The sequence below is a fragment of the Hirundo rustica genome, chromosome 1 (genome assembly GCF_015227805.2).
Source record: "Hirundo rustica isolate bHirRus1 chromosome 1, bHirRus1.pri.v3, whole genome shotgun sequence".
Lineage (NCBI taxonomy): Eukaryota > Metazoa > Chordata > Aves > Passeriformes > Hirundinidae > Hirundo > Hirundo rustica.
In genome coordinates this window covers 35,087,534-35,111,558 of record NC_053450.1, presented here as the reverse complement: position 1 = coordinate 35,111,558, position 24,025 = coordinate 35,087,534, and the positions used below count along the sequence as shown (strand labels likewise).

Genomic DNA, 24,025 nt, shown 5'->3' with positions numbered 1-24,025 from the left:
GCACAAAGTACGCAATAAAGTGTATATGAAAAACTTCATTTAGCAATTAAGAACTATAAGAATGCTGGAAATAGGAGTCAGCAGTAGAAACAGCCAACTTCCTTACTGTGACTTTAAAAGAATCCTGATTACTTCTTCATTTCTCTTCTCAAAATTAGTCATCATTCCTGTAAGAGTGAGAAATAAACAGTGGTTGTATTTTCTGACATTGGACGCACTTCTAAATCAATCAGGGGAAGTAGATGGGCGAAGGATGAAAATGTCCACAATTACCCCAACTTTATTTTAACAGAGGTGTGTGGTGAGGACCCCTTGGCTGGACATTGCCTGGCACCCCAGGCTCCCTAGGGGAGGTGACCACAGCAGCAGGCAGGCATCCCTGAGCTTCTGGTGTGGCAACAGCTGCTTTCGGGAAGGCATAAATTGGTGACAAACAAATCAAAAAAAAGAGCAGCGTAGGCCTGGGAGAACCACAGTTATGTAAAGGTGAACAATGAAACATTATTTCTCAAGCGTGTATTTTGAAGGGCTTGTTACCGCAACGCTTTTTAAATAAATGAAAGGTACATTTGAATCGGAAGCAATTTGGTGTAGCAAACTGCTACTGACTCATCCCAGACCTGAGGGGAAACAGAGCTGCCGTGACATGGAGAGATTTTTGAGTGCTTGCATGGGATGTGCTTCAGACGATCCAAGAGTGAGAGATGTTAATGCCTCCTCCAACACCGCTCCTATTAGCATCCAGTAGCATGGTGCACATTCCATTTAGGAGATCCTCATGGCCACTGAAATTGCATCCAAAGAGAGGTTGATGGTTGGTAGCTTCCTGAATGTTATACAGATTCCACACCTATCCCATATTTTAATACCAATGCAGTAACAACGTATTTATCGATAGCTTCAGTCTTGAGTTCTCATGGCTTTACAAAATCTTTTATCTTCTTTCTGGAACAAATTTTTTTCCTTAATTTAAAGATTTTTTTAAAAGTTTAATGAATCAGGTTGACACAAAGATTGCCATGTAATTAGAAACCCATGACATTTTGCTTTTTTGTGTTCTTGTGCAAACATAGAATTGTGCTGTTATCTACAAAAACTACTTTAATTTGTATAGCATAGTTGGAGAAAACTGTAGTTGAAATAATAGTAGTTGCTCTTGATACATCCAAGAGTAGCTTGGATTGTGTGCAGGAACATTTTCTTATGAAACATTTGAGTAATTTGAACAATGACTTCAAGAAAATACCGTGTCTTTTAAATAATCTGGTTCTTACTGTCCCTTTTAAAATGGCTGCATGTACATCAAAGCTAAATGTCAATTGATACAATTTTGTGATAATTTCTCCTACCTCGTAGTCATGTTCCATGCTGTAACCTACAATATCTTCTGTGTGGTCCCTACCCCGCAACACCACAACACCTAACATCAAAAAAATTTTGACCTCAAATGTTAAGTACTGCCATGTTCCTTTTTAAAGCTGCATAATGGAACAGTGGTCTTGAATTAGTGAGATTAGACGGATTTATTTAATTGTTGCTTTATGCTCCATACTTGGATTTCCAATATTCTATTAACTGGCTTCTACTAGATTGCTGTAGTATAAAAAGAAAGGTAAGTGAAAGAAAAAAATAGTTTTGTGGAGTCCAGAAGTTGATCATCTGTACCTGCTTCCTGTTGTATTGGCTTTACCTGCTCTAAGAGGACCATATGCATCTTTATGTAAAATACTGCTGATGTATCTTTATATAAATCCTTTCTGAAACTCATTTAAAAGTTCAGACCTGCATGTACCCTTCAAACACTGACCCATAGTTCCCAGGACGGAAAATGTGAAAATGAAAATGTTCTTGGAGAACAAAAATCAGACTCTCTGGCTAGTAGATGAATTGTACATCTTCTCAGTGGGTTGGGAATAGGGTTGGAAATCTGGCAAACCTGGGAAATGACTAGATAAACAAGTAAGCAAAGTAAGGTCAGCAAATAATAAACTCTTCAAACAGTCTTACATCTATGTCCTTTTTGGATTATAAGATCCTGCTTTGGTTGGTTGAGTTTTTTTCATTGTTGCTACCTTTTTTTCTACTCTGAGTTTGTGCATAACAGTGCTTTAGTGGAATTCATGTGTCTTTTGCCATAAACAGTTTGTTGGAAGTATTAATAGAATAGGAAAACCAAGCCTATTCTGTAGATCCTAGGCTGCCTTTAAAATGCTTTTATTTTGGAAAAACCCTGTGAGCCTTTTGTGAGGGGACATACACAGCCCAAACCAAAGCCCTTGTTCAGTTTCTTTTGACTAGAATGCCAGTAAACAGCTTGAAAATGCAAACGGGGCTCATCTCTACAATTTGAGGAAGAACTCTTGGCATTCTGGGTAGACCCCACCTACATAACATCGTGTGCCAGAGAACTTGTTTACCAAAGCATGTTTGTTCACCCCAGCCTGTATTTGCAATTCTAGTAGAACGTGCTGTAGCTGGGATTCAGGAGGCTGAAATAAGAAACATCCATACAGAATTACCACTTAGAGAGATTTTTTTCTTTTATTCTTAGCTTTGGTATACCTTCCTGAACAAATTGGTCAGATCTCCTGGAAACTCAGAGACTTGACCTATTTTATAGAACCGTATTTATAAATGGAATTCCAAAGAGTCTTTGTTGAGGGCAAAATGCAGGTCATACAGTGCTGTCAGTTGGGAGGGTTTTTTGGCATTTTATATTTTCATGGGCTGTATTTGATAACTTCAGCTTCACAGTGTTTACCAGTGCAGTAATTTATTACTGTGTTGTATGCCTGTCTGCTGAAACTACTCCCAGAACATGTCAGCGTGTACCAATAAGCTGTCTGTGTGACATGTCAAGCACATGTGCTGCTACATGCCTCTAAAGCAGCTGGGTATCTTCGTCCTTTTGTTATCTATATATTCCCTTTTGTTATCTATGTATTCACCCTTGTAGGACTTGGTGGTAAGCCAGGTCCAATGGGCTTCTTTTTTTTCTTGTATTCTTGGAACCCATGTAAATCTTTTGTGCTTCGATGTGATCAAGTGGAAGTGGCATGAGGCAGTATCCGTACTGTGGGTCTCTGAGATAACTGATAACTAAGGTAAACTAGGCTATCAGTTCAGCATTCCCACTGCTCTTCTGGCACTGAACTGGTTTGTGGAGGTTTCACTTGAGTACCTGCTCCAGACTGCACACTTGCAGTGAGTGAGGGCAGCTGCAGGGCACAAAGAGATTACGGGCCATGTGCCCTCTGATAGCGGTGCTTCTCCTAAGGACACAGTTACAGTTATGGTGTCTCCTGGTGGAACCCTGCCAGCTATTGGAGTGATAAGTGAACAGGATGTAAACAGCAGGGTTTGGGTCAGACAGTTCATGTGCACTGAATTCACCGTTCACTTTAAATGCCTTGCATGCTAAGTAATTTTTAGAAACTAATCATTGAAAAAAGTGAAACTAACCTGAGAAAAAGTACTCCATATATGGTAACCTCTTGGCGTGTGCATGAGGAAAGTAAAGATCTTGAGGAGGATGAAGTCAGGAAAATAGAGATACCTGTATTGAAATTGCAGATATGGTATTTCACTGCCTGATACTGCTTTTTTACTTTGAAATTTCATCATTCATTTATGCTATTGGCAGAATGCTTGCTTGTGTACTGGTGTTCCTTTTAAGTACATGCTTCAGTTGATTTAAACCAGTTTTCCTCTGAGCTTCTGTGAAGAATTTCTTTGATGTGGTGCTGCTGTCATTTTTCTGGTTCATGTTATACACACTCTGTGACGTTCATGAAATGATGCAGTTTATTACTGTTTTTCTATAGTTTTCCATCATTTTGATTTGTGGTGTTTGCTGTCCTAAGGGAGAATCCAGGTAGTGTTGTTGCAGGTCGTAGTTTTGATATTCATTAACCTCTGTGCTCCAGGACATTCTTCTTGTAATACATGGATCATCATCATCTTTATGTCTGGACTGCTGGAAAACTGGCAGTTCATTGTGTCACCATGAATGAAGCCTCCTTTTACTTGCCAAGCTCTTAATGCTTTGTCAAAAGATAATACTAAATCTTTCAGCTGTGCTTAGGTGGCTTGTGGTAGTTTCTGGTGGGTTGGTTAGTTTGCTTAGGAGAAGGGGCTGAAGTATATGTTTGCAATGAATCAGTCTTTTAAGTATTCATTTCATTCCTGCAAATTGAAAGACTGTCATCTGAAGACATTCTGCAGCTGATCTAGCGTACAAAAAGAAAGTAGGGAAAAAAACATTTCCTCTGCACAGCTCATGGAAAACTGAGCCATTACTCAGACTCCTCTAATAAGCGCAGGCAGGCAGCTATGAAAATGAGTTAAATGAAATCTATTAATATGCATACATTCATTAAGTGTTACAAAACCAGCTTTGGTAAAGAACAGTTACCTGGTGATACTGTTGCTTGCACCTGCATTGTGAGCTTTAAAGCTTGCCCGGCTGGCATTTCTTCCACGGTTTTAACTCTCAGGCTTTCAGCTAGTTCACTTTCCCACCAAACGTCTTCTCTCACTTGATGCTGTCCACGGTTGCCCGTCCATGTTGTTTTCTGGTGATCTCAGGGAGTCTAACAGGACACTGTTTTCTCCAGTACACAACTCTGGGGTGCCACGCTCCGCAGTGCAGAATACCTGCTCCCAGCTGGCCCATGCCCACGCCTCTTCAGTTCCTACTCCGACGGTGGAGTATGAACATAGCTGCCAAACGAGAGGCTGGAAAGCAGCGTGAGAGTAACTCATAGAACAGGGCAGGTGCATATCTGTCTTCATGCGTTTATGGGATCTCTGTGGCAGCCACTATCGCTGGTGTTAGACATTATTTGCCCAGAGTCGCTGTGCCTGTGTCATTGTGAGGCCCATCCACGGCAGCCTGAGGCCTTTCCGAAGGGTGATGTCCTCAGCCTGCTCAGTGCTGTGCAGGTGGGTACAACCTGCTGGGAGCTGGGCTCTTCGAGTAAAACAATTGGCACATGCCATGTTAACTGCAGTGGCTGGGAGTTGTTTCCTGAATGAAGTCCAAGTTCAGGGCTTGATGGGCTAAAGGCTAACAATAATTATTTAAAAGATTGCTTCATATCTATTACTGTATCATGTTTGGAGTGTTTTAAACAGACATGTTTGGTTTAACTGGAGTTAACAGTTGGCAAGATGCTGCTACAGAAGAAGTTTCAATTCCAAACACCATCTCATCTTAGTGTCCAAAGCTCTTGACTATTAACAGTCTGTTCTGGGACAAGGAGATTGTGTTTTCCTTAGTGTGAGGAGAAGGATACAAAGCTTGGTTTTAACAGAGATAGGCTAAGATATTCCTTTGAAGATGCCAGGATGGAAATGGAAAGCTGTGGTGTTAATGTTTGAAGTTGATAGTGAGGTAATGATTTTGTTGCTCAATGACCTGCTGTCTTTTAGAGGTAACTAAAATTTTTGCGCTATGTTTGTCAAATGGTTTGGGCTGTGCTTTTGTGTGAATAATCGAATGTATACATAAGTTTCATGATATATGGAACAGTATTCGCAAGCAAACTCCTGGCTGCATTTAAACAAGTAGTCTGTGTTCCTGCTTGTCTTTGTCATACAATGAGGTTTTTATGCTCTATTTTTTTTCATGTATAGTTCTCTTGATGTTATAAAGTGAGACTTTTGATCTTTGGTCAGGGACAAGGTTTTCATAGTAATTTAAGGACATTTTCAGTAAAAACAGAACTGAATAGTTCATATTGTTGCTACCTGCTCTTCCTGTGCTTGGAGAAACATGTTAAAGGTACTCTGCCTTTCTGTGACCTCTTGCATTTGCAATAGATTGAGATGGATCCTTCATTTCTCTTCCCTTTTCTCATATTTTCCACCCCCACCACCCAATCACTGATATTCCTTGAGCAAAGGCTTAAAATAGTTGGGATGGCAGCACACTACACAGATTTGTAACATTCCTTAGGAGCAAAGTACTCCAAAGCAGTGGAAATGAGATTCTCTGTGTGTATTACTACCCAGAGAACATAAATGGGGAATGCAAGGGAGTTCCTGGGGGACAAAAATGTCAGAGTGAACGCTGACCTTTAACTTCACTAAAAGGCAAGTTGAGTTCCTTGCATTTCTCTGTGTGCTATGCAGTTAACCACCAGGTATCCACCTTAATATTAGAATATTAGCCTTTAAAAGCTCATCAAGCAAATCTGTAAATTACAGTTTATTTAAATTGTGTTTTGCATAGTATGGTGCACTAGACAGATGAATGTGCTGTGGAATTCATTCAAGCAAATTACAATTTAAGGATATGTACCGTGTTGCTAATCTCTAATTACCTATGCCAGAATAGGGAGAGGAACTGCATAAAATTAACTGCTCAACAGCCCAATCTTCAGAGGGATTTTAAGTGTGAAAAAGGGCAAATAGCCGCTCTTTAGTCAAAGGTTTAGGGCTTAGACTGTGTGGACAGGGAGTCAGTTAAATTATCTCCAAGCCAGGGTTATCTTCCCACCTTTCCTTGGTCGAGGCTGTACTGTAAATCAGTCCAATAGCTCTGTTTAACTGATCTGCTGACAAGTGAATTATTAACTGAAAACTATCAACCAGACAGAAGCAGAACACTGCTCAACAACTGCAAAATAAAATAGCTCTTGAATACAGATTACCTGCCTAAATTATTTGCCTATGAGTTATTGTAACTGACTGAAGTTCAGAAGCATTCTGGTCCAGGGCTCACCACAGAAAGTCCTAACAAAGCCTCTTGTAAACCTCTCCATGAATGCAGAGGCAAATACCTTGCCAGATCCAAATGAGCAAGAGAACAAGTTGCTACAATGCCAAGTCTCAATATCTAGCAGTACCTCTCCAAAACCACAAAACTCCAAAATCAGGAAAGGGCAGGTTAGGATGGGAAAATTCCTCATTTCTTCCTGTATGGACTCCACTGAAATGGAAGCTTGCGATCCAGTTGACTTGTAGCTTGTGTGTACACAGTTACAACACACTAATCCAAACACTGACGTATTTTAAAAACTGCCAGACTGCTTCTCTGATTTGTTTTTGGAGAGTGCTTGGATGACTGTCAGTGCCTGACACGAGTGTAGTATTATGCAGGAGTACTTCTGCAGCAGGACTGTTCAGAAACAGAATTGCTTCTTGCCAGATTCTTGCCAATACCTGTGACTCTTGAAATGAGCACCGTCATGTCCTGTCAGGCCCCAACACAACTCCTGTGGAGACAGGCCTGTGGAACATGGGGCTTCTCCACAATCAATAGAACCGTTCCTGATGACAACTTGTGAGGTTTTGGGGACACCCTTGTGTTTCATTGGTAATAGAGTGGAATGGGCTGCAGTGTTTTCACACTTGCTCATTCTTTACGTGGCCATTGAAATCCCAAGAAACATTTCAGGTATTTATAGGGAGGAAGCTAATATGGCATAGGCTTTTAACTCATCTTGAGTGTTACCATTTGCTTTAGATATTCCCTGCCTCTTAAGCCTTCTCTGAATGTTTGAAAGCATAGCAGATCCTCAGTAAACACAGGCTTTAACTTAATGGGTGTGGTGGTCTTTTCTGTTTAACAGAATCCATGCTAACTCCCGTTTGTCCCACACTTTTAGCTCACGTTAACAAAATAAAGTGAGGACTGATACTGTCATTAAAGGAGCTTCCCTACCCCAACCCCCCCCCCCCCCCCCCCCCCCCCGAATTTATATTTATATAACTGTTTTATAGCCTCAATTTGCTCAGGAAAACTGACCAAGTTACACATCATTTTAAGAAGTCCAGTTGAATTTTAGCGGTGGTATTGAGACTTACCCCTGAAATTTCAGAGTTTGCAGAAATAGTTCCCTATATAGTGCTAGGTGTCATACAAACCTATCTTATTTTCCCTGTGTTACTGCTGCTGCCCACACAGAAGGAGAGCTGTCATTACAGCGGCTGGTTGGTTTAATGTGGCCTTGCCGGTGGATTGTGGGCACCCCTGGACACACTGAAGAGTTAAACTGAAACCCCTCGTGTGCGCAGGGGTGTTTTAAAGTTATTTTTACCAGAGCGTTGCTGTTTTTCCAGCGTTTCTGTGGGGAGCCGCCCAGCAGAAGCGGGAGCATCCCCCTAGGGGCTGGGGAGGGGAGAGGGGATTGGAACCTTGGGATTAGGGGAAGTGGAAGCTTGCCCCTAAAACAACACATGTTCTTTAAGGTATTTTATCTTAGCGTAGATGTATATATTTAGGCCGGGAGGGGAGAGGATCTCACCTCAGGCCCAGTCCTGCAGCCCGGGGCAGGCCGGGCTCCGCGGAGGGTTGCGCGGGCGGGCGGGCAGCCTGGCGCCGCGGGCGGGGAGGGGCGGAGGCAGGCACGGAGAGACGGAGGGAGGGAAGAACAGACGGAGGGAGGGAGGGAGAGAGGGAGGGCGGCCGCAGCCTGTCCGCCCAGGCGGAGCCGCCTTTCCCTTTCCCTGGCCGCCGAGCCCCGAGCGCGTTCTCCTGCGGGGGCGGGCGATGGCCGCGCGGGGCAGCGGCGGCGGGCGCTGGGCCGGGAACGGAGGAACGCCTTAACTTCCTAGAAGTCGAGGAGCCGAGATAGAGTTGCTGGGGTGAAGGCAAGAGAAGCTTGGTTTCGTTCCTGAGGTCCTGGCGAAGCCGGTGGCTGCGCCGGTGAGGAGGGGGCGGGGGAGGAGGAGGAGGTAGGTGCGGGTCCGTGGTACCCAGGGAGGGGAACCGGGACGGCCTCTGCGCCGTCGTTCTCGTCCTTTCCCGGGTGGTTCGCAGCCAGGACGTGCTGCTGTTTGGGGAGAGCAGCACTGAAGCGTCTTGGGCAACGCTGCTTTGTCGGGATTCAGGTACCCTTGAGGAATTTAATTTTGTGGAGGTTAATTAAAAGGTTGTTGTAAAGTATTTATGGCTAAAGCTGTTTTGACAGCTCGTCTTTTTTTTTGTGTGTGAGTGTGTTTATGTGAGTTTTCCTCCTCTAGCAGCTCATAAAGGTGTAACTGCTGCTTCTAAACATGCAGTAGTTTTGCAGGATGGAATGCACGTTTCTTATTCCCCACTAACCTTAGGATACGCTGTCATGCGGGTAGTGCATTTCATCGCAGCACAGCAGTGTCACCTGAACGTCCTTACTGTTCTTCCTCCACTGAAGATTTCTATGAATATCACTTGCTGCAGTATCCTTGTAGCTAAGGGTTGTTCATAACTTCTTTCAGATGTTCCAAGTGGTTTTATAGACACACACAAAATGAGACTGTATTTTTAAGGGTTGATGTTACTCTATTTTGGATTCTTCTAACATTAGTGTTGTTTCAACCTCAGCATCTAAATATAGTTCTGACTTTTTTTTTCCTTCACCTTCACATCAATCTCTTCAATGACTGTAATATGAACTAATGGTAAAAACAGAAGTTGCATATGGAGGAGTATTTTCCTGAAGACTTTAAGATACTTCAGATTTCAGGAAAAAATGCTACTAGAATTTGGAAAGCCTTTTGGAAAGTTCAGTGTTGTTAAGGTAGTCTTCATGCATGGTATTTCTTATAACTTAAAGGTAGAAAACTGACCTATTTCTTAAAAGATTTCTTGTTCAGATCAGAAATGCAGCACGACTGACTTGCCCATGTGAGTGAGAAGTACCGCTTGTTTTAAGAAAACCTTGGCAAAGCTGAAGATGTAGGCACTAGTGGTTACATGATAATGTAACATGATAATAATAATAACAACATAATGTGTTAAAATTGCTTTCCAGCCTCAAATTCCCACCTGTGATGTAAATTACAGTCTCACCACATCTGATGTTGTTGCACCAAATTCTGTTTCTGTACATAAGCCACTAATCTCTGAATCCTTATGAGCTGAACCTTCTCATTCTGTGTGTAGCACAGAAACATGTGAGAGTTCAGTGTATGCTCTTGCCTGTGGGAGTCTGTAAACTGTCCCTGAAGAATGAACATAGAATATACTTGCTGTGGTTGCACTGATGTAACATGGTGAATCAACTGGTGGTGAACTGGACATGCAGTTTGTATATTGCTAAAGGGTCTTTCTCTTGCTTGCATTTTATATTCCAGTGTTTAAATTGTTGCCTTTTCATTATCCAACAGCTTTATGGTTCTAGGCAGCCATTAATTCTGTAAAGCACTGACTTCAAAAGTGTGATTTCTGGATTTTGGCCTGTAGCTTGGATTTGCATATTTTATTATGTTATTATCCAGCTATGTTCTGTTATATGGATTTTACCCTTCTACCGATTACAGTACATAAAATCTGGGAACTCTCTACATGTTCAGTGTGTTAGCAGTAACATCGTCTTAAACAGATTGGAATTCTGTATTTATGTAGCAAAACCAAGGGAGTGCAGTTGGTGACTTCTGTTGAAGGTCATGTAAGAACATGTCCAGTATATCTGGAATTGAAATGTGGTGTTCTCTCGTTTAATTTTCATCCAGAGGGGTAAAATGAGGCTGGATTGTTTGCTTGGTGTTTACTGAAGTCTGACTGCCCTCTTACGTAGAACTGACTATGTTGCAGGTGGATGCTGTCAGATGTCTGTAAGACCTCTTTAAAGTAGCTTGTGGTGCTCTTGCTGCAACACTTGAGCTGCGCTATCCTTAGGCATCTACATTTAAAATTTAATTGGACCTGTTGTATAGGGAGACTGAGAAAGCACACCAAGAAATGTGCAGGTAGCAAGTATAATGCAAACTGGTTTTTTTTTTAATACACTCTCTTGTTTGTGTAAGTTGTACCATCTGAGGCATATAGTGATCCTTGTGGATACTATGGACAGAGGCTAAAGTTGAAGTTATTATGGAGATGTGTTCAGGATTAAAAGACAATTGCCTCTTACTGGCAATATTTGTTCTTAAGACCCGTTTTATTACTCAGGGCTTGCTTACCACAGCAGAGAAACCTGTGTTTTGTCATGTAATAAATAATGAATGCAAATAGGTCTAATCCAAGCCACGAATCTTGTTATATGCCAGTTAAGAATAATTTACTGGAGCTTCTTTTGGGAGGTGGAACAGAATGGATGTTCCTGGGTGCAGTACAGTTGTGGGAAGGTAATGTTTGCCTGACTTCTCCAAAGTAAATTTGATAGAGACAAAAACAAGTTAATTACCTATTTCATTTTTTTGATTCCGTTTCACTTTACTTGCAGTCCTTTCCTCTTAAGTAGAAAGATTCAGTTGAATTGGACTTTGCCCACGTTGCTGCAGAGGAGGGGTGCTACTAGAATTTTTAAAAACTGCTAGGTAGTGGGTGGATGTGTAAACAGGGAGCAGGCTTTTTCGTTTATACCAGTGGCTGAATTCTCAACTCTCTCAAATTGTACTTAAAAGGGAGTGTGGAGATAAGCCACGGATTGACTAGAGTATTTTGGTTAGTGCTCTCTCCTCTAATTCAGGTGAAGGCTCACTAGAGGTCTACCCTGGTGTCCAGTGTTACTGTATTAAAAATTGTATGTGATGTGATATTTAAAAGGATGTATTTTGTGAATGAAATCTGTTTCCTTCAGAACCTTGTTAGTGAACAGCTTCTGGCCATCCCTCTCTCTTCAGAGATCAGCAATCCGTGTTTTACTTTTGACTTTTTCTGAAGCATTTGACTTCACCTACAGTCCCTCATCCTGTAATTCTGTTGCACTGGATTCTGAATATCTTGTCTCCCATTTCCTGTGTGTCAGCTGCCTGTCTGGTAACAAGAATGGAACACTATTTCTCCATAGAGAGGTTGAGAAAAAGTCGACTTTCTGGGTTTTCTCCAAGATTGTGTAAGGTCCAGTGATGTGTTGAGCCATTTTCCGTGTATTTGTGGAGAAGACTGAGGAAGTGATGATAAGTATGCCAAAGTTGATACTTTCTCTAAAGTTAGAAGAAATAGGGTAGTGTTTATAGGATAGTGTAGAAATAGGGTAGTGTATATAGAATAATAGGACTGCCTCCTGTGCCTTCCTTTCAGTTCCTTTGCATGCAGGTTCCTCCTGTGATTGGAATCACAGGTGAGATTTTCAGCAGCTGGTTTAATGATGACTCAGTCCCAAAGAAAGTCCTTCAGGGTAGATGATTAGTGTATAGGGAAGTGCCTATACACTGTTCCAATGTTCTGTTTCAATCGATGTAGATCCTGGTTTGGATCCTCCAAACATGCTTGAAGAGTGAGTCCTTTGGGATTTTGTTTGTGCTCGTCTCTGCTTCCCTTGTGTTACTCGAAGAGCGAGTGTGATTTGCCCTGGCCTTGGAGGTATTTAAGGCAATGTGGCAGCCGCTGGAGAGGCGCCAGGTGAGTACACAACTACCTGATCTAGCCTTGGACATTCTAGGTAGAGGTACGTAAGGTGCGTAAGCTCCCAGAAAAAGGATCTTTTGATCACACAGTGATACTATCTTTAGGCCATTACCATTTTAAAAAGAAGAGAAAAGGTTTCAGTCCAGAATAAAATAGTCTGATTAAACTTCAGAAACCTTTTCTAATACAGTTTGCTTATGTAGAAGAGAGTAAAAGGAGGATGCCACATGCAGCTAAACTATGTCATATTTGCCTGTTGCATGCAGCTATTAGGAGGCTGCACAGAAGATTTTACAGTCAGGCATTCATTTGTGGCTGTAGTAGATTTGTGTATGCTCTCATGGTGTCAGGGTTCTGCTATTGCCATGCTCCTGCTTCACCGCAGGCAAGGGTCAGCTGGAAATTGATGTTGTTGTGGCTTCCTGCGGGAAACGGTGAAAATACTGCTGGCTTTTTGACAGCCCCCATGGAGAGAATGGACAGTGTAACTGTGATAGGCTTGAAACTGTGCCAGGAGGACTGGTGACTTACGATCTACTCTTAACTTTTTCTGTGCTTTCTCCTGTTCCAGGTCTCCATACTGTAGCAGCTTAAGTTTTAGCTGTTTCTGCTCAACACTATTCTCAGCATTAATCTGTCTTGCAGGCTATCTACATTATCTACATGTTTCACTGATGGCCAGGTTTGATTTGAGGGCGCTTACTTTTGTGAAGTTCCCTTCTCTTTTGGTCTGTAACTGAGGTTGAGCCGAGGGGTTGCTTGTTGTTAGTTCCAGAGGTGGGGACTTCTCTGCTGACTGTGTCTGTTAAACTGACTCGTACCTGGCATCCTTCAAAATGCTGCAATTTCCACTTCTGAAGCTGTGGATAAAAATGTCTCTACTGTTTCTCCCCATTATTTTTTCATGTAGTCACCACAGCATTAGTGGTTTTACCTGCTATTTAAACTACAGCTGTGTTCCTAACTGCAGCATGTAAAGATTAAGGCAAGTCTGTCCCTCTTTCTGTAGTCAGACCTACAGTTCAGATGTAAGAAGCTCTCAAGAGCTGATGTGCTTGAGGCAAATAGAAATTGAAAGAAAGCTCTGATCCTTTGGAGATTAGTGGCAAAGTGAAAATGCAGTTCTTCCAAGTTTGTCAGTTCAGCTTAGCGTTGGTGACCCAGGCACGGCTCTGGGGAGATACCTCGGGGAAAGAAAATAATCACAGCCAGTGATCTTCCAGGCAGCTTAAAGAAAGAAATGTGAACATTACAGTTTTGGTTTCTCAGATGATTTATTCTTCTTCTCCCCAGTAAGATGAATAAACTCTTCCTGAATTAATCTGGTTGACACTTCCTCCTTTTGTTTTTCAGAGATCTTTCAACTTCAGATATGAAATAAAGCTCAGTCTTCCAAGACTAAAGCTTTTAATCCATACGAGTCCTATACTGGATTTAAAACTGACACTAAAAATAAGAAGCTGAAGGGATGAGCGAGATACAGCCTGTATTGTGAAAATGAGTACAGGCATCTTGGAAACCTTTGTAACAAACGCTGGTTTACAAGATGAGAAGGACAGTGAGTGATAATAGTCAGGGAACACCTAATCCATTTTAAAGCTTTACTTGTTTTTCTCTGATGAGCTGTAAAACAGATAAAACACAGGGGCTTATGCTCAGTTCCTGATACTGGACCTGAAGTAGCTAAAGATTGACACAAGTGCTTAGTAAAGTCTAAACTTAGTGAAACACTTGCTGGAAGTGGTGCCTATTGACTGTTTTAGTGGACCTCTTACGATGGAGAAGAACTCAGTTAACCTTTACATCTCAATTTATGTATATGGCAGTGGGAGAAGGACACTCTTACTCTCATGCTGGCATAAAATTGTGGAAGATGTGCCCTGTAATAAAGCTTTTAACAGTAGCTTTCCAAAGGAAAAGAGAAACCAATTTGAAACTCATGGTCTGTGTAAGTGGATTGATTGAACTGTGTTCTAGCCAAATAAAGGTGGGGAAGAAGCTTAACCCTGCTTAACACTGTAATTGCCTAATTGGTGAAGTAGGGAACAATCAAATTAAGGTAAATGAAGTGTAGCTAAAAATAATATTCTGAATATCTTGCAGTATGTATGATCTGTCACTTAGCTGTGATTATTATAGTAGTTGTAAACATTCCTTTTTGTTAAAGTCATCAGATCTTTGAAAATTAAATTTAAATGGCAAGACGAGAAATAACATAAAGTTTGATGGTTTGGCTTTTGAGAGCAAGAAAAATAGTCAGTTGACTGACTGAGACTAGTTGGGTATCAAGAACAAATCTTCAGTGGATTCTGGGAGCTTTAGCCTTTGTGCCAACATAAATATGGGTGTCTCTCTAATAGCAGAATTGCATGGGATTAGTTTGTGCTTTTTTGGAAATTTATGATTTGAAATATAGAGTTTGCTTTTACACTTCCCTGTTTTAAGAAAATAGGGAGTTAATGTTGAATTGGGCACTCCTTTTTCCTCTGGGTGTTTTGAAGAGAACTGAGGTCCTCCTCTTTCTAAAACACTCTTCTCATATTTGTAAGTTGATCAGCCACATCTTGTTCTAAAGCTGTGCTGCGTTCAGTGAAGCGGTTCAGTTGGCTGTGCTGTGCTTTGCAGGCCCAAACAGAGGGTTGTAGCTATGCAGCATTAATTTTGGCCGCTCCTAAGCATCGCTGGAGTTCCTGTTGTTATCAGTAGGGTCCAGCAAGTAATGTGCTTGTGCTCAGGGCAAGTGTGGAGAATACTGTCCTTCCATGAGTGAGGAGGCATCTGGTTAACACTAATATTTCTGCCTTTTTGATAGCTTTATTCTCAGTCTCTTGTGTTGTGCCCTTCTCAGATTCTGTGTGGAAACTTAAGTGTTCCACTGAAGAGAAAGGTTGACCTTACACCCTGTGTGCTGCCAAGCACAAAGTATGCCCAGTAAGTGGAAAGAGGGGCAGAGGAGGTAAATATTCAGATAGACACATGACGCAGCCTCTGTCCCTCTCTAAAATTCGCATGAAAAATTAGTTTTTCTCACTTCATCTTTATTCTCAGATGTGACATTTAAATGCACTCAGCATGTTCTGACAAACCTGAAGTGCCCCCTGGTATAGACTCATGCAGTTGAAAACCTTTGGTATTAAAATAAATTGTTCTGAATGTACAAGATGGTGGCATTTCTCAGATGTCTGATACCAGGTTGTCATCTTCAATTATTTCTTCATGCTCTTTGTTCCTACAGAGTATTCTCTGTAGTGGCTCAAATCTGTTTCCAGGATGTCTACACAGCTCAGTGGGTTTTTTTGGATGCACTTGTGTCCTTGGAGAATGTGAATGATTTCAGTGAAACAACAAAGGATTGCAAGCATGAAAGTTTACAAAATAAGCATGATTGTGGCTTTATATGTGCATATAAATGTGCATTTCCTGCCAGCAAAAGTTCTTGTCACACAGGTTTTTAGCACTGTGAGTTAAGATTTCCTGTACTTAAATTTTCCTTCTATGTTCACTTCAAGATTGCATGATGGAATTCACGTTTTCTCAAGAAAAGCTGCGGATCTTGCATCAGTACCGTTGACGATACCTCCTGAGTGCGACACCCGAAGTGAGGTCCTGTAACAAATCTGTCACAAGGAACCTACAATGGATCTCAAAGAGAGCTGCCCAAGCGTTAGCATTCCCAGCTCTGATGAACACAGAGAAAAGAAAAAGAGATTTACTGTAAGTATGTAAGAGAGTAAGCACTGTGGGCAAAGGCATAGGCTGTTGGTGCCTAGCAGTGCTGCTTTCTTTTCTTCTCCTACTAAGCTTCGTATTATTTTCAATAGGTTTATGGAAATCAGTTTCCTTGCTCTTGTGAGTACTGGCCATAGTCAGTATTTTGAATATTTTACAGTGTTTACCTGTGTTGCTTTAGGCAAAAGAACTTGCCTTTACAAATTTCTGCTATTTCTACCCCAAATAGCTGCATTTGCTTGTATAAAATAATTAAGTATCCAAGTACAGGGAGAACATTCTGGTACCATTTTTGGCATTCTGCGTGATTTTTCATGAAGACATTTATTTTGTAAAGGGATAAAGTGTGGATTTGGTTCTTTGTTGGGGTTTGTTGGTTTGTTTTAATGTCCATTCTTTCACTGATACCTTATTATACTATTGTAATTTTTTTGTGTAAAATGAAAAAATACAAACCATCAAAAAATTTTAAAACATTTTTTTTTGTCTTCCTTCCTGTTTCTGATTCTAATGCTTATGAGTTTTTTCCTATCCTGTTCCCATTTCCACTTCTTGTCATTTCTCTCCCTCTTCCTTTCTTTGCCTCCCAGTTTGACTTTCTGGTCGTGAAGTCTTGCTGTTGTGTGGGAAATTCTTTGCATTGCATACTGAAAAATAAAGTAGTGTGGTATGGATTTTTGTTTGGCCTCTATATAACCCTAAATGACAAGATCAAAGTACTTGCTTTAGAAGGCTCAAACTGTTTCATTGCTCTTGTGCAACTTCCTCCAAGATTTTTTTTTTTTCATTGAGTGAGTTAGTCACTCTTCAGATGAGGAATGCAAACACCCTTATATGGAGTTGCTGTCTGAAGAATACAGCAGAACAATGGTTTACTATGAGTTATGTTGTCTCCCTTTCCTCTTCACCTCCCTCGGAGAAGCGAGCGTGTCAAGATGTAGCTTGGGGAAGGAGTGTGCTGGTAAAGGGAATAAACAAAAGAGAACTTTACTAATTCCTTGAACTTCTGCATTCGTGTGAAACTCAGGTGAGCAGGAAAACCTTTGTGAGAGTCTAAACTTGAGCAGAACAGGTTTGTTTTGTTGCCTCAGTGCTGGCAGTTCTGCAGTTAAAATACTCTAGTGTGGTACATTGAGCATGTACTAATGCTGTGGTCTCCAGGTCATTTTACCGAGAGGTCTGTGAGACAGTCTGAGCAGTGTAAAGGCACTTGCTTTGTGTGTGTCCTTTAGAAAGATGTACGAAACATCAGAAATGGGGGGCTGAGGGAGGAGAGGGGAAAGAATCCAGCCCGGCTTACACTGTGTGGTGGTACACTTTGTCTTGCTGCCTTCTGCTTTCTGAGACAGGGAGTAATTAGCAGCTTGACAAGAAGTGCTTTCACAACCAAGTTTTCGAATATTATCACATATATTTTAGGATTTGGTAACAGAAGTGAGGGTCCTATTAAACTTCATGGTAGAAACTGTGAATTCCAGCATGTGTCAGTGCTGTTGCTGTGTCCCCTCTTCTGTAGCTGCGTGTAATGACAGGATCCTGTCAGTACTTTGACAAGGAATGAGAAAGGGGTGCAGGGGAGAAACAGTTCTTAACAAATTTGTGGTAGGTATAACTGCCTCTTTTGATGGCCACACTAGTGCCATTTCTAGAAAGAAGAGTAGAAAGGGTTTTTGCTTGGGGTGAAAAGAAAAGTCAGAGTGATAAACGGCTAGGAAAGATTTCAGGTGACCGTATAGGCTTCACTTTACCATTGCTCACAGTATCACTGCTCCTTCTGAGACGCTTCTAAAATCCTATTGGTCTGAATAGAAACTGAATTTCAGGTCAAATCTCTCAATGGCTCACTTAATGCTGGCATGGAAAAAAGACAAGTATGTGCAACTTAGCTTTTGCTAGTTCTACTTTTTCCCCTCACACTCTGATAAAGCATTTTTTAAAACAGTCATCTGTCTGAGAAGTCGTCATTCTGATAATTAAATGAGCTTTTCAGTTTTGTCTCTGGAAGTGAACTTCTCATTCCTCCTGAGCATTCTCATGACCTTGTATTGAATATTTGATTTGGTTTTGTTAAATACTGCATACTTTTGATGTATTTACTACCATTTTTTGTCGTTGTTGTTGTTCAAATGATTACATGCTAGCATTTTTTGGGGTTCTGGCAGAGAACCTTTTTTGCTTCCACTTAATTCATGGCAACCAAGCCTCTATGTAAACCCACAGTAGTTCACTGTCCTGCATTTCTCTGAAGATTCAGCATTCACTTTCTCCATAAAAAGAGTAAAACATTTCCTTGTTTTGGGCCATATCTAGCCTGTATTAATTCTTTCTGTCCTTGCTGCCTATTAGGTCATTCTTCTGCCTGCTTTGACAAATAGCTTTGTTTTGGGTTTCTCACTTTTATCCCTATGCTTTTTGATGTCTGAGGCTTAATTTTCTCTTCTGACCTGTTCTCTTCTCCCTTTACACCCAGATCGTATGCAGGATTATTAAAAAATCTCTTTCAAGGGTGCTGTATGTCTGATTAGATCTGAAAACTTTGTCTCAGACCTGTGATGTATAATATTAATCCCCAGCCCTGTGGAAACTGGAGGGTTTTTTTCATTTTATTTGTTGACAGTAGTTTCCTTCCTTTCTCAATGATTGCTCTGTCAAAATTGGAAAACAGCCTACCTTTTTATTTTTCTTCGTTTTATAAAAATCAAGCTTTTAATCCAGGAGCATGAGCTACCACAGAGTTGAAGGCTTTTAATTTCAATGACTTACTTTGTGAAGAAATCCTACAGTATCCAGAAATAGCTGGATCCTGTCCTGTCTGTATCTGGGAAGATATTTTATGGTGATGTTTTCAGGAATTCTGTTTATTTTCTTCCTTTTTATTTTCCTCTAAGCTTTGTCATTTTTACCCACATACTATGAGTTGTGGATGCATCATGTCGATGTTTAAGGAGTTTTCTAAGAACAAATCTGGATTAGGAATAGTTAGACTTAAAAATGTTATCATTTAAGTAAGTCTAGATTCCTCCCCCCACCTTTCTAGAAATAAGCATTGCACATCTCTCTAATCATTACACAGGTGTAGCTGAGAGTAGCAATACAGCCCAGACATGCCATGATTTTAGGTTTTACCAGATTCTTTGTGGATATTGTGTGTTTTCTTACCTCTTAGTGTGTCCATAACTGTTGCACGGGCAGCTTTTCCTTTGTTGGGGAGGTGCAAGAGCATCGTTAGTGGTATGAATTAGGTGACCTCATACAGGTGGGTTTTTTTTATGCTCTGTTGTGTAAAAAATGTTGGTTGTGTCATTGTTCTACAGCTGCTCTGAGAACAAAGCTGTTTCAATTTAGCGGTTGCCAAGGAGGTGGATATCATCTCGCACCCTGAGTTGTGCTTGTCTGTGCACTCTGCTGCCTCTGCTTTGTGCCCAGCTGCCTTGGCCCTCGGCTCGAGTCTGTTCAGGACATTGATTTGCCGTGCAGTCATGGGGGGCAGAGGTGTTTCGTGTTTGGACATCGTTTGTAGGATTTGATTGCTGTATAAGAGACACAGTTCAGGAGGACAGTGCTTAAGTTTTGCAGCTGAAGCTTTCGCTGTCTGCAGTCTAGGGGGGCTCTTAGAAGGGGAATGGGTAGGTTTTATGCTAACACTTGTTCAGCAGTGTGAGGCAAAGCGGGTTTCCTTAGAAGGTCTCATCAGCATTCTGCTGGATGCTTCCATCCAGCTTCCTGTGTTCCCCAGGGCCTGGAGCTGAGAACAGCTTATGTGAGCAATTACCACAGCATGACTGCAGCCCTCAGGCTGAGGAACTGATGGTGGTGGCTGCCACTGCCACTGCGGAGTTGGAGAGAGAGCCAAGGTGCTGCTGCAGGCCAGAAGGGAGACTGGGGCATTGGTCCAGTTGTCTGCATTGGGAATTAGCAGCGCTCTGCACTCATTTCCTTGCTGTGCCCATCATCTTCCCTGAAGGAATAGCTGAGCTCCCTCTGGAAGTACAAGAAAGTAGAGAAGTATAGACAGCTAATTGCCTGAGAGACAGGGGAGGCCTGCTGGACACACAGCTACCAACCAGATTTATGAATGCAGGGACTGACAATCTAGCTACTGAAATGCTTTGAGACATGCAATTGAAAGGCCAGAGGTATGCAGCAGGTTCCAGCTATACCTCCCTTCATCCCAGTGCTGCATGTTACGTTATATGGGCTGTATTTCAGCCACAGCACCATTTTTTCCTCCCTGAACAATTGTGCCATCAGCCAGGATTCTTCTGTATTTAGGGTGTTCAAGTGAATAGTTATCTTTGTACCTTCCATATGTACTTTCTCTTTAGGTTTTGGTGAAGGCAGTCTTCCATATTTTTAAATGTTTTGCTTCTTTAATATTAGTCTTTATTATGGATTATAGAGTTTTTAACAGATTTTATATTAAATTCTAATAGATTTCTATCTGATGGCCAGGTGTTTTTTGGATATTAACTATTTCATGAAACTCTACTAAATCAATTTTGGTGTTACTTTTTGCTTATGTGGTGTTCAGAAAAATTTCTGTAAAGTACCAGATTCTTTTAATTGTTCTTTTAATAATTCCTGTTAATGTCTGTGTGACTAGCTGTAAGAAATACATGGTTCGATAAATGCATTTACACAATAAATTTAATAACCTGCCCTTATTTCCACCACAAGATGAAACCTGGGATGTTTTACTAAGTTTTGTAGGTAATAGCGCTGTCCTTGTTCCTACAGGTTTACAAAGTGTTGGTCTCTGTTGGCAGAAATGAGTGGTTTGTCTTTCGACGGTATGCAGAGTTTGATAAACTCTACAACACGGTAAGCAAGAAGCAAGCTATGAAATCATGCCAGAATAGCAGAGTAGCACTTGTTTGCAATGTTACGGTTTGAGTTAATCCTCTCTTGAGGAGTTTGAGTCAACATTTAATAACCATAGAAGCCTAATTAAAGAAAATGATGGAGTGGGTTTTTTAAACTTTGGTTTGTTTGAATTTCAGACTCAAAATCCACTTACTTGTCACAATTTTTATAGTTCCTTGAGATCATAGCTTAATGAAACTTCCAGCTTAGTTGTTGTCAAAACATACAAAACATGCTTTTGTTCATGCTAAAAAAACCCACAAAACATTTTAGTTAGATGTATTTCTCCTAAAGTCAGTGTTTTTCTTTCAAGTACTAAAAGCAACGAACAAATCCTTGCTTCTTAATAGAAATTTTCTAGTCAGTCAATGATGGCAATTCATACCCGCAGTTTCATAGCAGGTATGATTTTTTTGCACAAAAAAATGTGGTCAGTGTTCCAAAAAAAATAGGCCCCTTCAGCAACTAAGTATGAAGTTCTTGGGTTTGATGCTGGAAGAGGGTTTTGTCTTTTTTACATAGTGGGGTAAGTACTTGTTCAGATACGTGTCTGAGTTATGTGTGCTGTGTCCATACTTTCCTCCAGTTCTTTGTGTTTAGAGACCATAATTTTTGCTTTAACAAAAGAGGAAACTGTTCCTCTCTGATTCCGATACTAAAATATTACCAGCTGCTTGTTTGTGCCTTCCCTTCCACTATCTCACTGGGAAGGTAGTCAGGCTTCTCTCTTCTGCCTCCCTGTGCATGGATTTGCACGTGGCAGTGGTCTCCAAACACAGGCTGTGAGCTTGGAAATGTTCTTGGAAAGGTTTGAGTTGAAAGGCCCCTGGATACCCCATGCTATGCTTTGCCTGCATCTTGCAGGGATAGACCTGTAAGGGATGTAAATGCAGAAAATCCTCCTTTCAGAGGGAGTGTTCTGATCCTGTTCTTTTGCCACATCCTCTTGCCACTCGGATTGGCCTTGCTCTGCTGAAGTTTGTTCAGCCCTGGTCTCTCTAATATGGTCAGAGGTGAGGTCTTGGGGAAGCAAAACCAGGAGGAGATTTAGTCCAGTTTCTGTTCAGTGTAATTCATACAATATATACACCAAAAAGAATTTGTGCTGCTAACAGAAAGAAATACTGGTGTTGCCAAGGCAAAAAGAATTGCCAGCTACTGTATTAGAAAACTACTCTCTTAAATTAAGAGGATGAGAGTAAGATTGTTCTTCTTGAGACTTGAAGGTGAAGAAATTGTAGTCGAGGCTTGATTAGTGTCAAGTTTGGGGGTTTTTTAACACATAATTCACTGTTATTGTTTACTACCTTCTGGTTAGTTTATTAAGTATAATAATAATAATTGAATTATCAAGTGCAAGATCCTAAAATAGATTGTTCATCTGTTTGCAATTTTGATGTAGGGGTAGACCACCTGTGATTTCTAAAGCTTTAAGAATGTAATTTGGACAAAACCCAGATGCCTGTATCCCCAGCCCATCGCAAACCTCATGCATACAGCCCTGTGCAAGCATGAAAAAAAACAAACCCAAAGAGTTAAAGAATTGATGGAGGAAGGAAGAAAAAGGAAAACAAAAACAACACTGAAATTTGTTTTTTCAATCTGGAGCAAATCAGTTTGCACTGTTGCTCTAGTGTTCCATAAGATGAAGATGAGATGGCCTTTGAATTTAAAAGGGTATGTCTATTACAAATAAGCTGAGTACAGATTGTTCTGGGTATGTTTTTTTCCCCCATGTGTATGAACAGAGGAAATGGCATAGCGAAGCAGAATTACTAATAATCAGGTGTTCAAACTGTTCATCAGAAAACAAACAAAATGCAATTATTTCTAGGTACTTTAATGTCTAAGCACAATCCAGTTTTATGTGTTTTGTTTTCAGCTAAAGAAGCAATTTCCCACCATGAACCTGAAGATTCCAGCTAAAAGAATATTTGGAGATAATTTTGATCCTGGTATGTCATCATCTTGTTATTCATTTTGTCAGTTTCTTTATATGAAAATTGATCTATTCCAGCCTACAAGAAGCTATCTTAGATGAGTTTTGCAGCAGTCCTCAAAACAGTGACTAAAGCAGTTTAGTCATGCTTCAGTCAAGAGCAGGAACTAGCGTGGGTAGGTGTTTTACCTTGTGATAGTGAACAAAGCATTGCTAGGTTGTCCAGTGCCTCTCTTGCACTGAAGGCTGTAGCTCCTCCCCACCCTCCTGTGTCCCGATTCTGAGTTGTCACGTGTGATCTCTCTCCAATAAAAGCAAAAGCCAAACCCCAGACTCCTCCTAAGTGTTATGCGTGGTCCCTTTTAAACTTTCTTTGTGTGACTACCCCCACCACCTCCTCTGAGAAATGAAATAACTCAAGGATTTATCTTTGAGGACTTTTGAACTCTCTGTATCTAAATGTGCTTCCTTATACAGTTCAGGTGAAAATGAACTTCTGTAAGTGGAACAACAGCAGGAAGCGTGTGCGATGTGAACGTGTTGTGCTCCAGTTACCAGTGATAGGTCCCCATTTAGCTTGCTCTGTACGCAGTGAAATAGTAAGAAAAGTCACTTGTAAAGTGCCTTGAAGTAACCTGGGTGGCACCACAGATGAATAACTAAAAAGGCAAATGGGAATGCCAGGCCATTGCTCTGTGTGTTTGTACTATTCATTCAAGCCATTTTTACTTCAGGCTTTTCCCGATGTTCTTTGGACCCTCCCGCCCTCCTCTGGCTTGCTGATGTGGTCAGACTGTAGTTTCATCTCCTCCTGCACCTGTTTCCATTGTTTCATTTTCTTCTTTGCTGAGGATCAAATGGATCCAAAGCTGTTAACTCTTAGGATGTGTAGATCTGGGTTTTTTAAAGTTCTGACAAGCAAACCTAGTTTTCCAGATCGATCATCTGGATCCTGATGGGAAGTGCTGTTTTATTTTTTATCAGAATAATCAAGTAAAAGTATCCAAGCTCTGATGTTCTCTTCTGATAAAAATTTAAATAATTGCCAAAAGGTCTACGTGTATTTTGTCTACAGGGAGACAAAGTTCAGTTCTGGTTCCTTTTCTCTGACCTTGGGATTCTCAGAACTGGCTGAGGACCAGAGGATGCCCTACAGTCTTGTTTGCTGTACAGGCAAATATGCAGGTGGATTTCTTGGAGCCAAATTTAGGAAA

At 41.0% G+C, this 24,025-nt stretch overlaps 1 protein-coding gene across 4 annotated transcripts in view; it reads left to right on the top strand.

Moving 5' to 3' along the window:
• The window catches only part of SGK3 (serum/glucocorticoid regulated kinase family member 3), a 55,410-nt gene that overhangs the window by 13,243 nt on the left and 18,142 nt on the right, over window positions 1–24,025 (top strand). Inside the window, exons 1-4 of one of the 4 annotated variants that reach the window (XM_040063814.2) lie at window positions 8,473–8,653; window positions 15,790–15,994; window positions 20,747–20,830; window positions 22,755–22,827. In XM_040063814.2, coding sequence (XP_039919748.1) covers window positions 15,917–15,994; window positions 20,747–20,830; window positions 22,755–22,827 — 235 coding nt within the window. In that variant the 5' untranslated portion in view covers window positions 8,473–8,653; window positions 15,790–15,916. Of the gene's footprint in view, window positions 1–8,472; window positions 8,683–8,816; window positions 8,839–15,789; window positions 15,995–20,746; window positions 20,831–22,754; window positions 22,828–24,025 lie in introns of those variants that run through there. The other 3 variants (XM_040063835.2, XM_040063846.2, XM_040063824.2) reach the window with 3 other exon arrangements.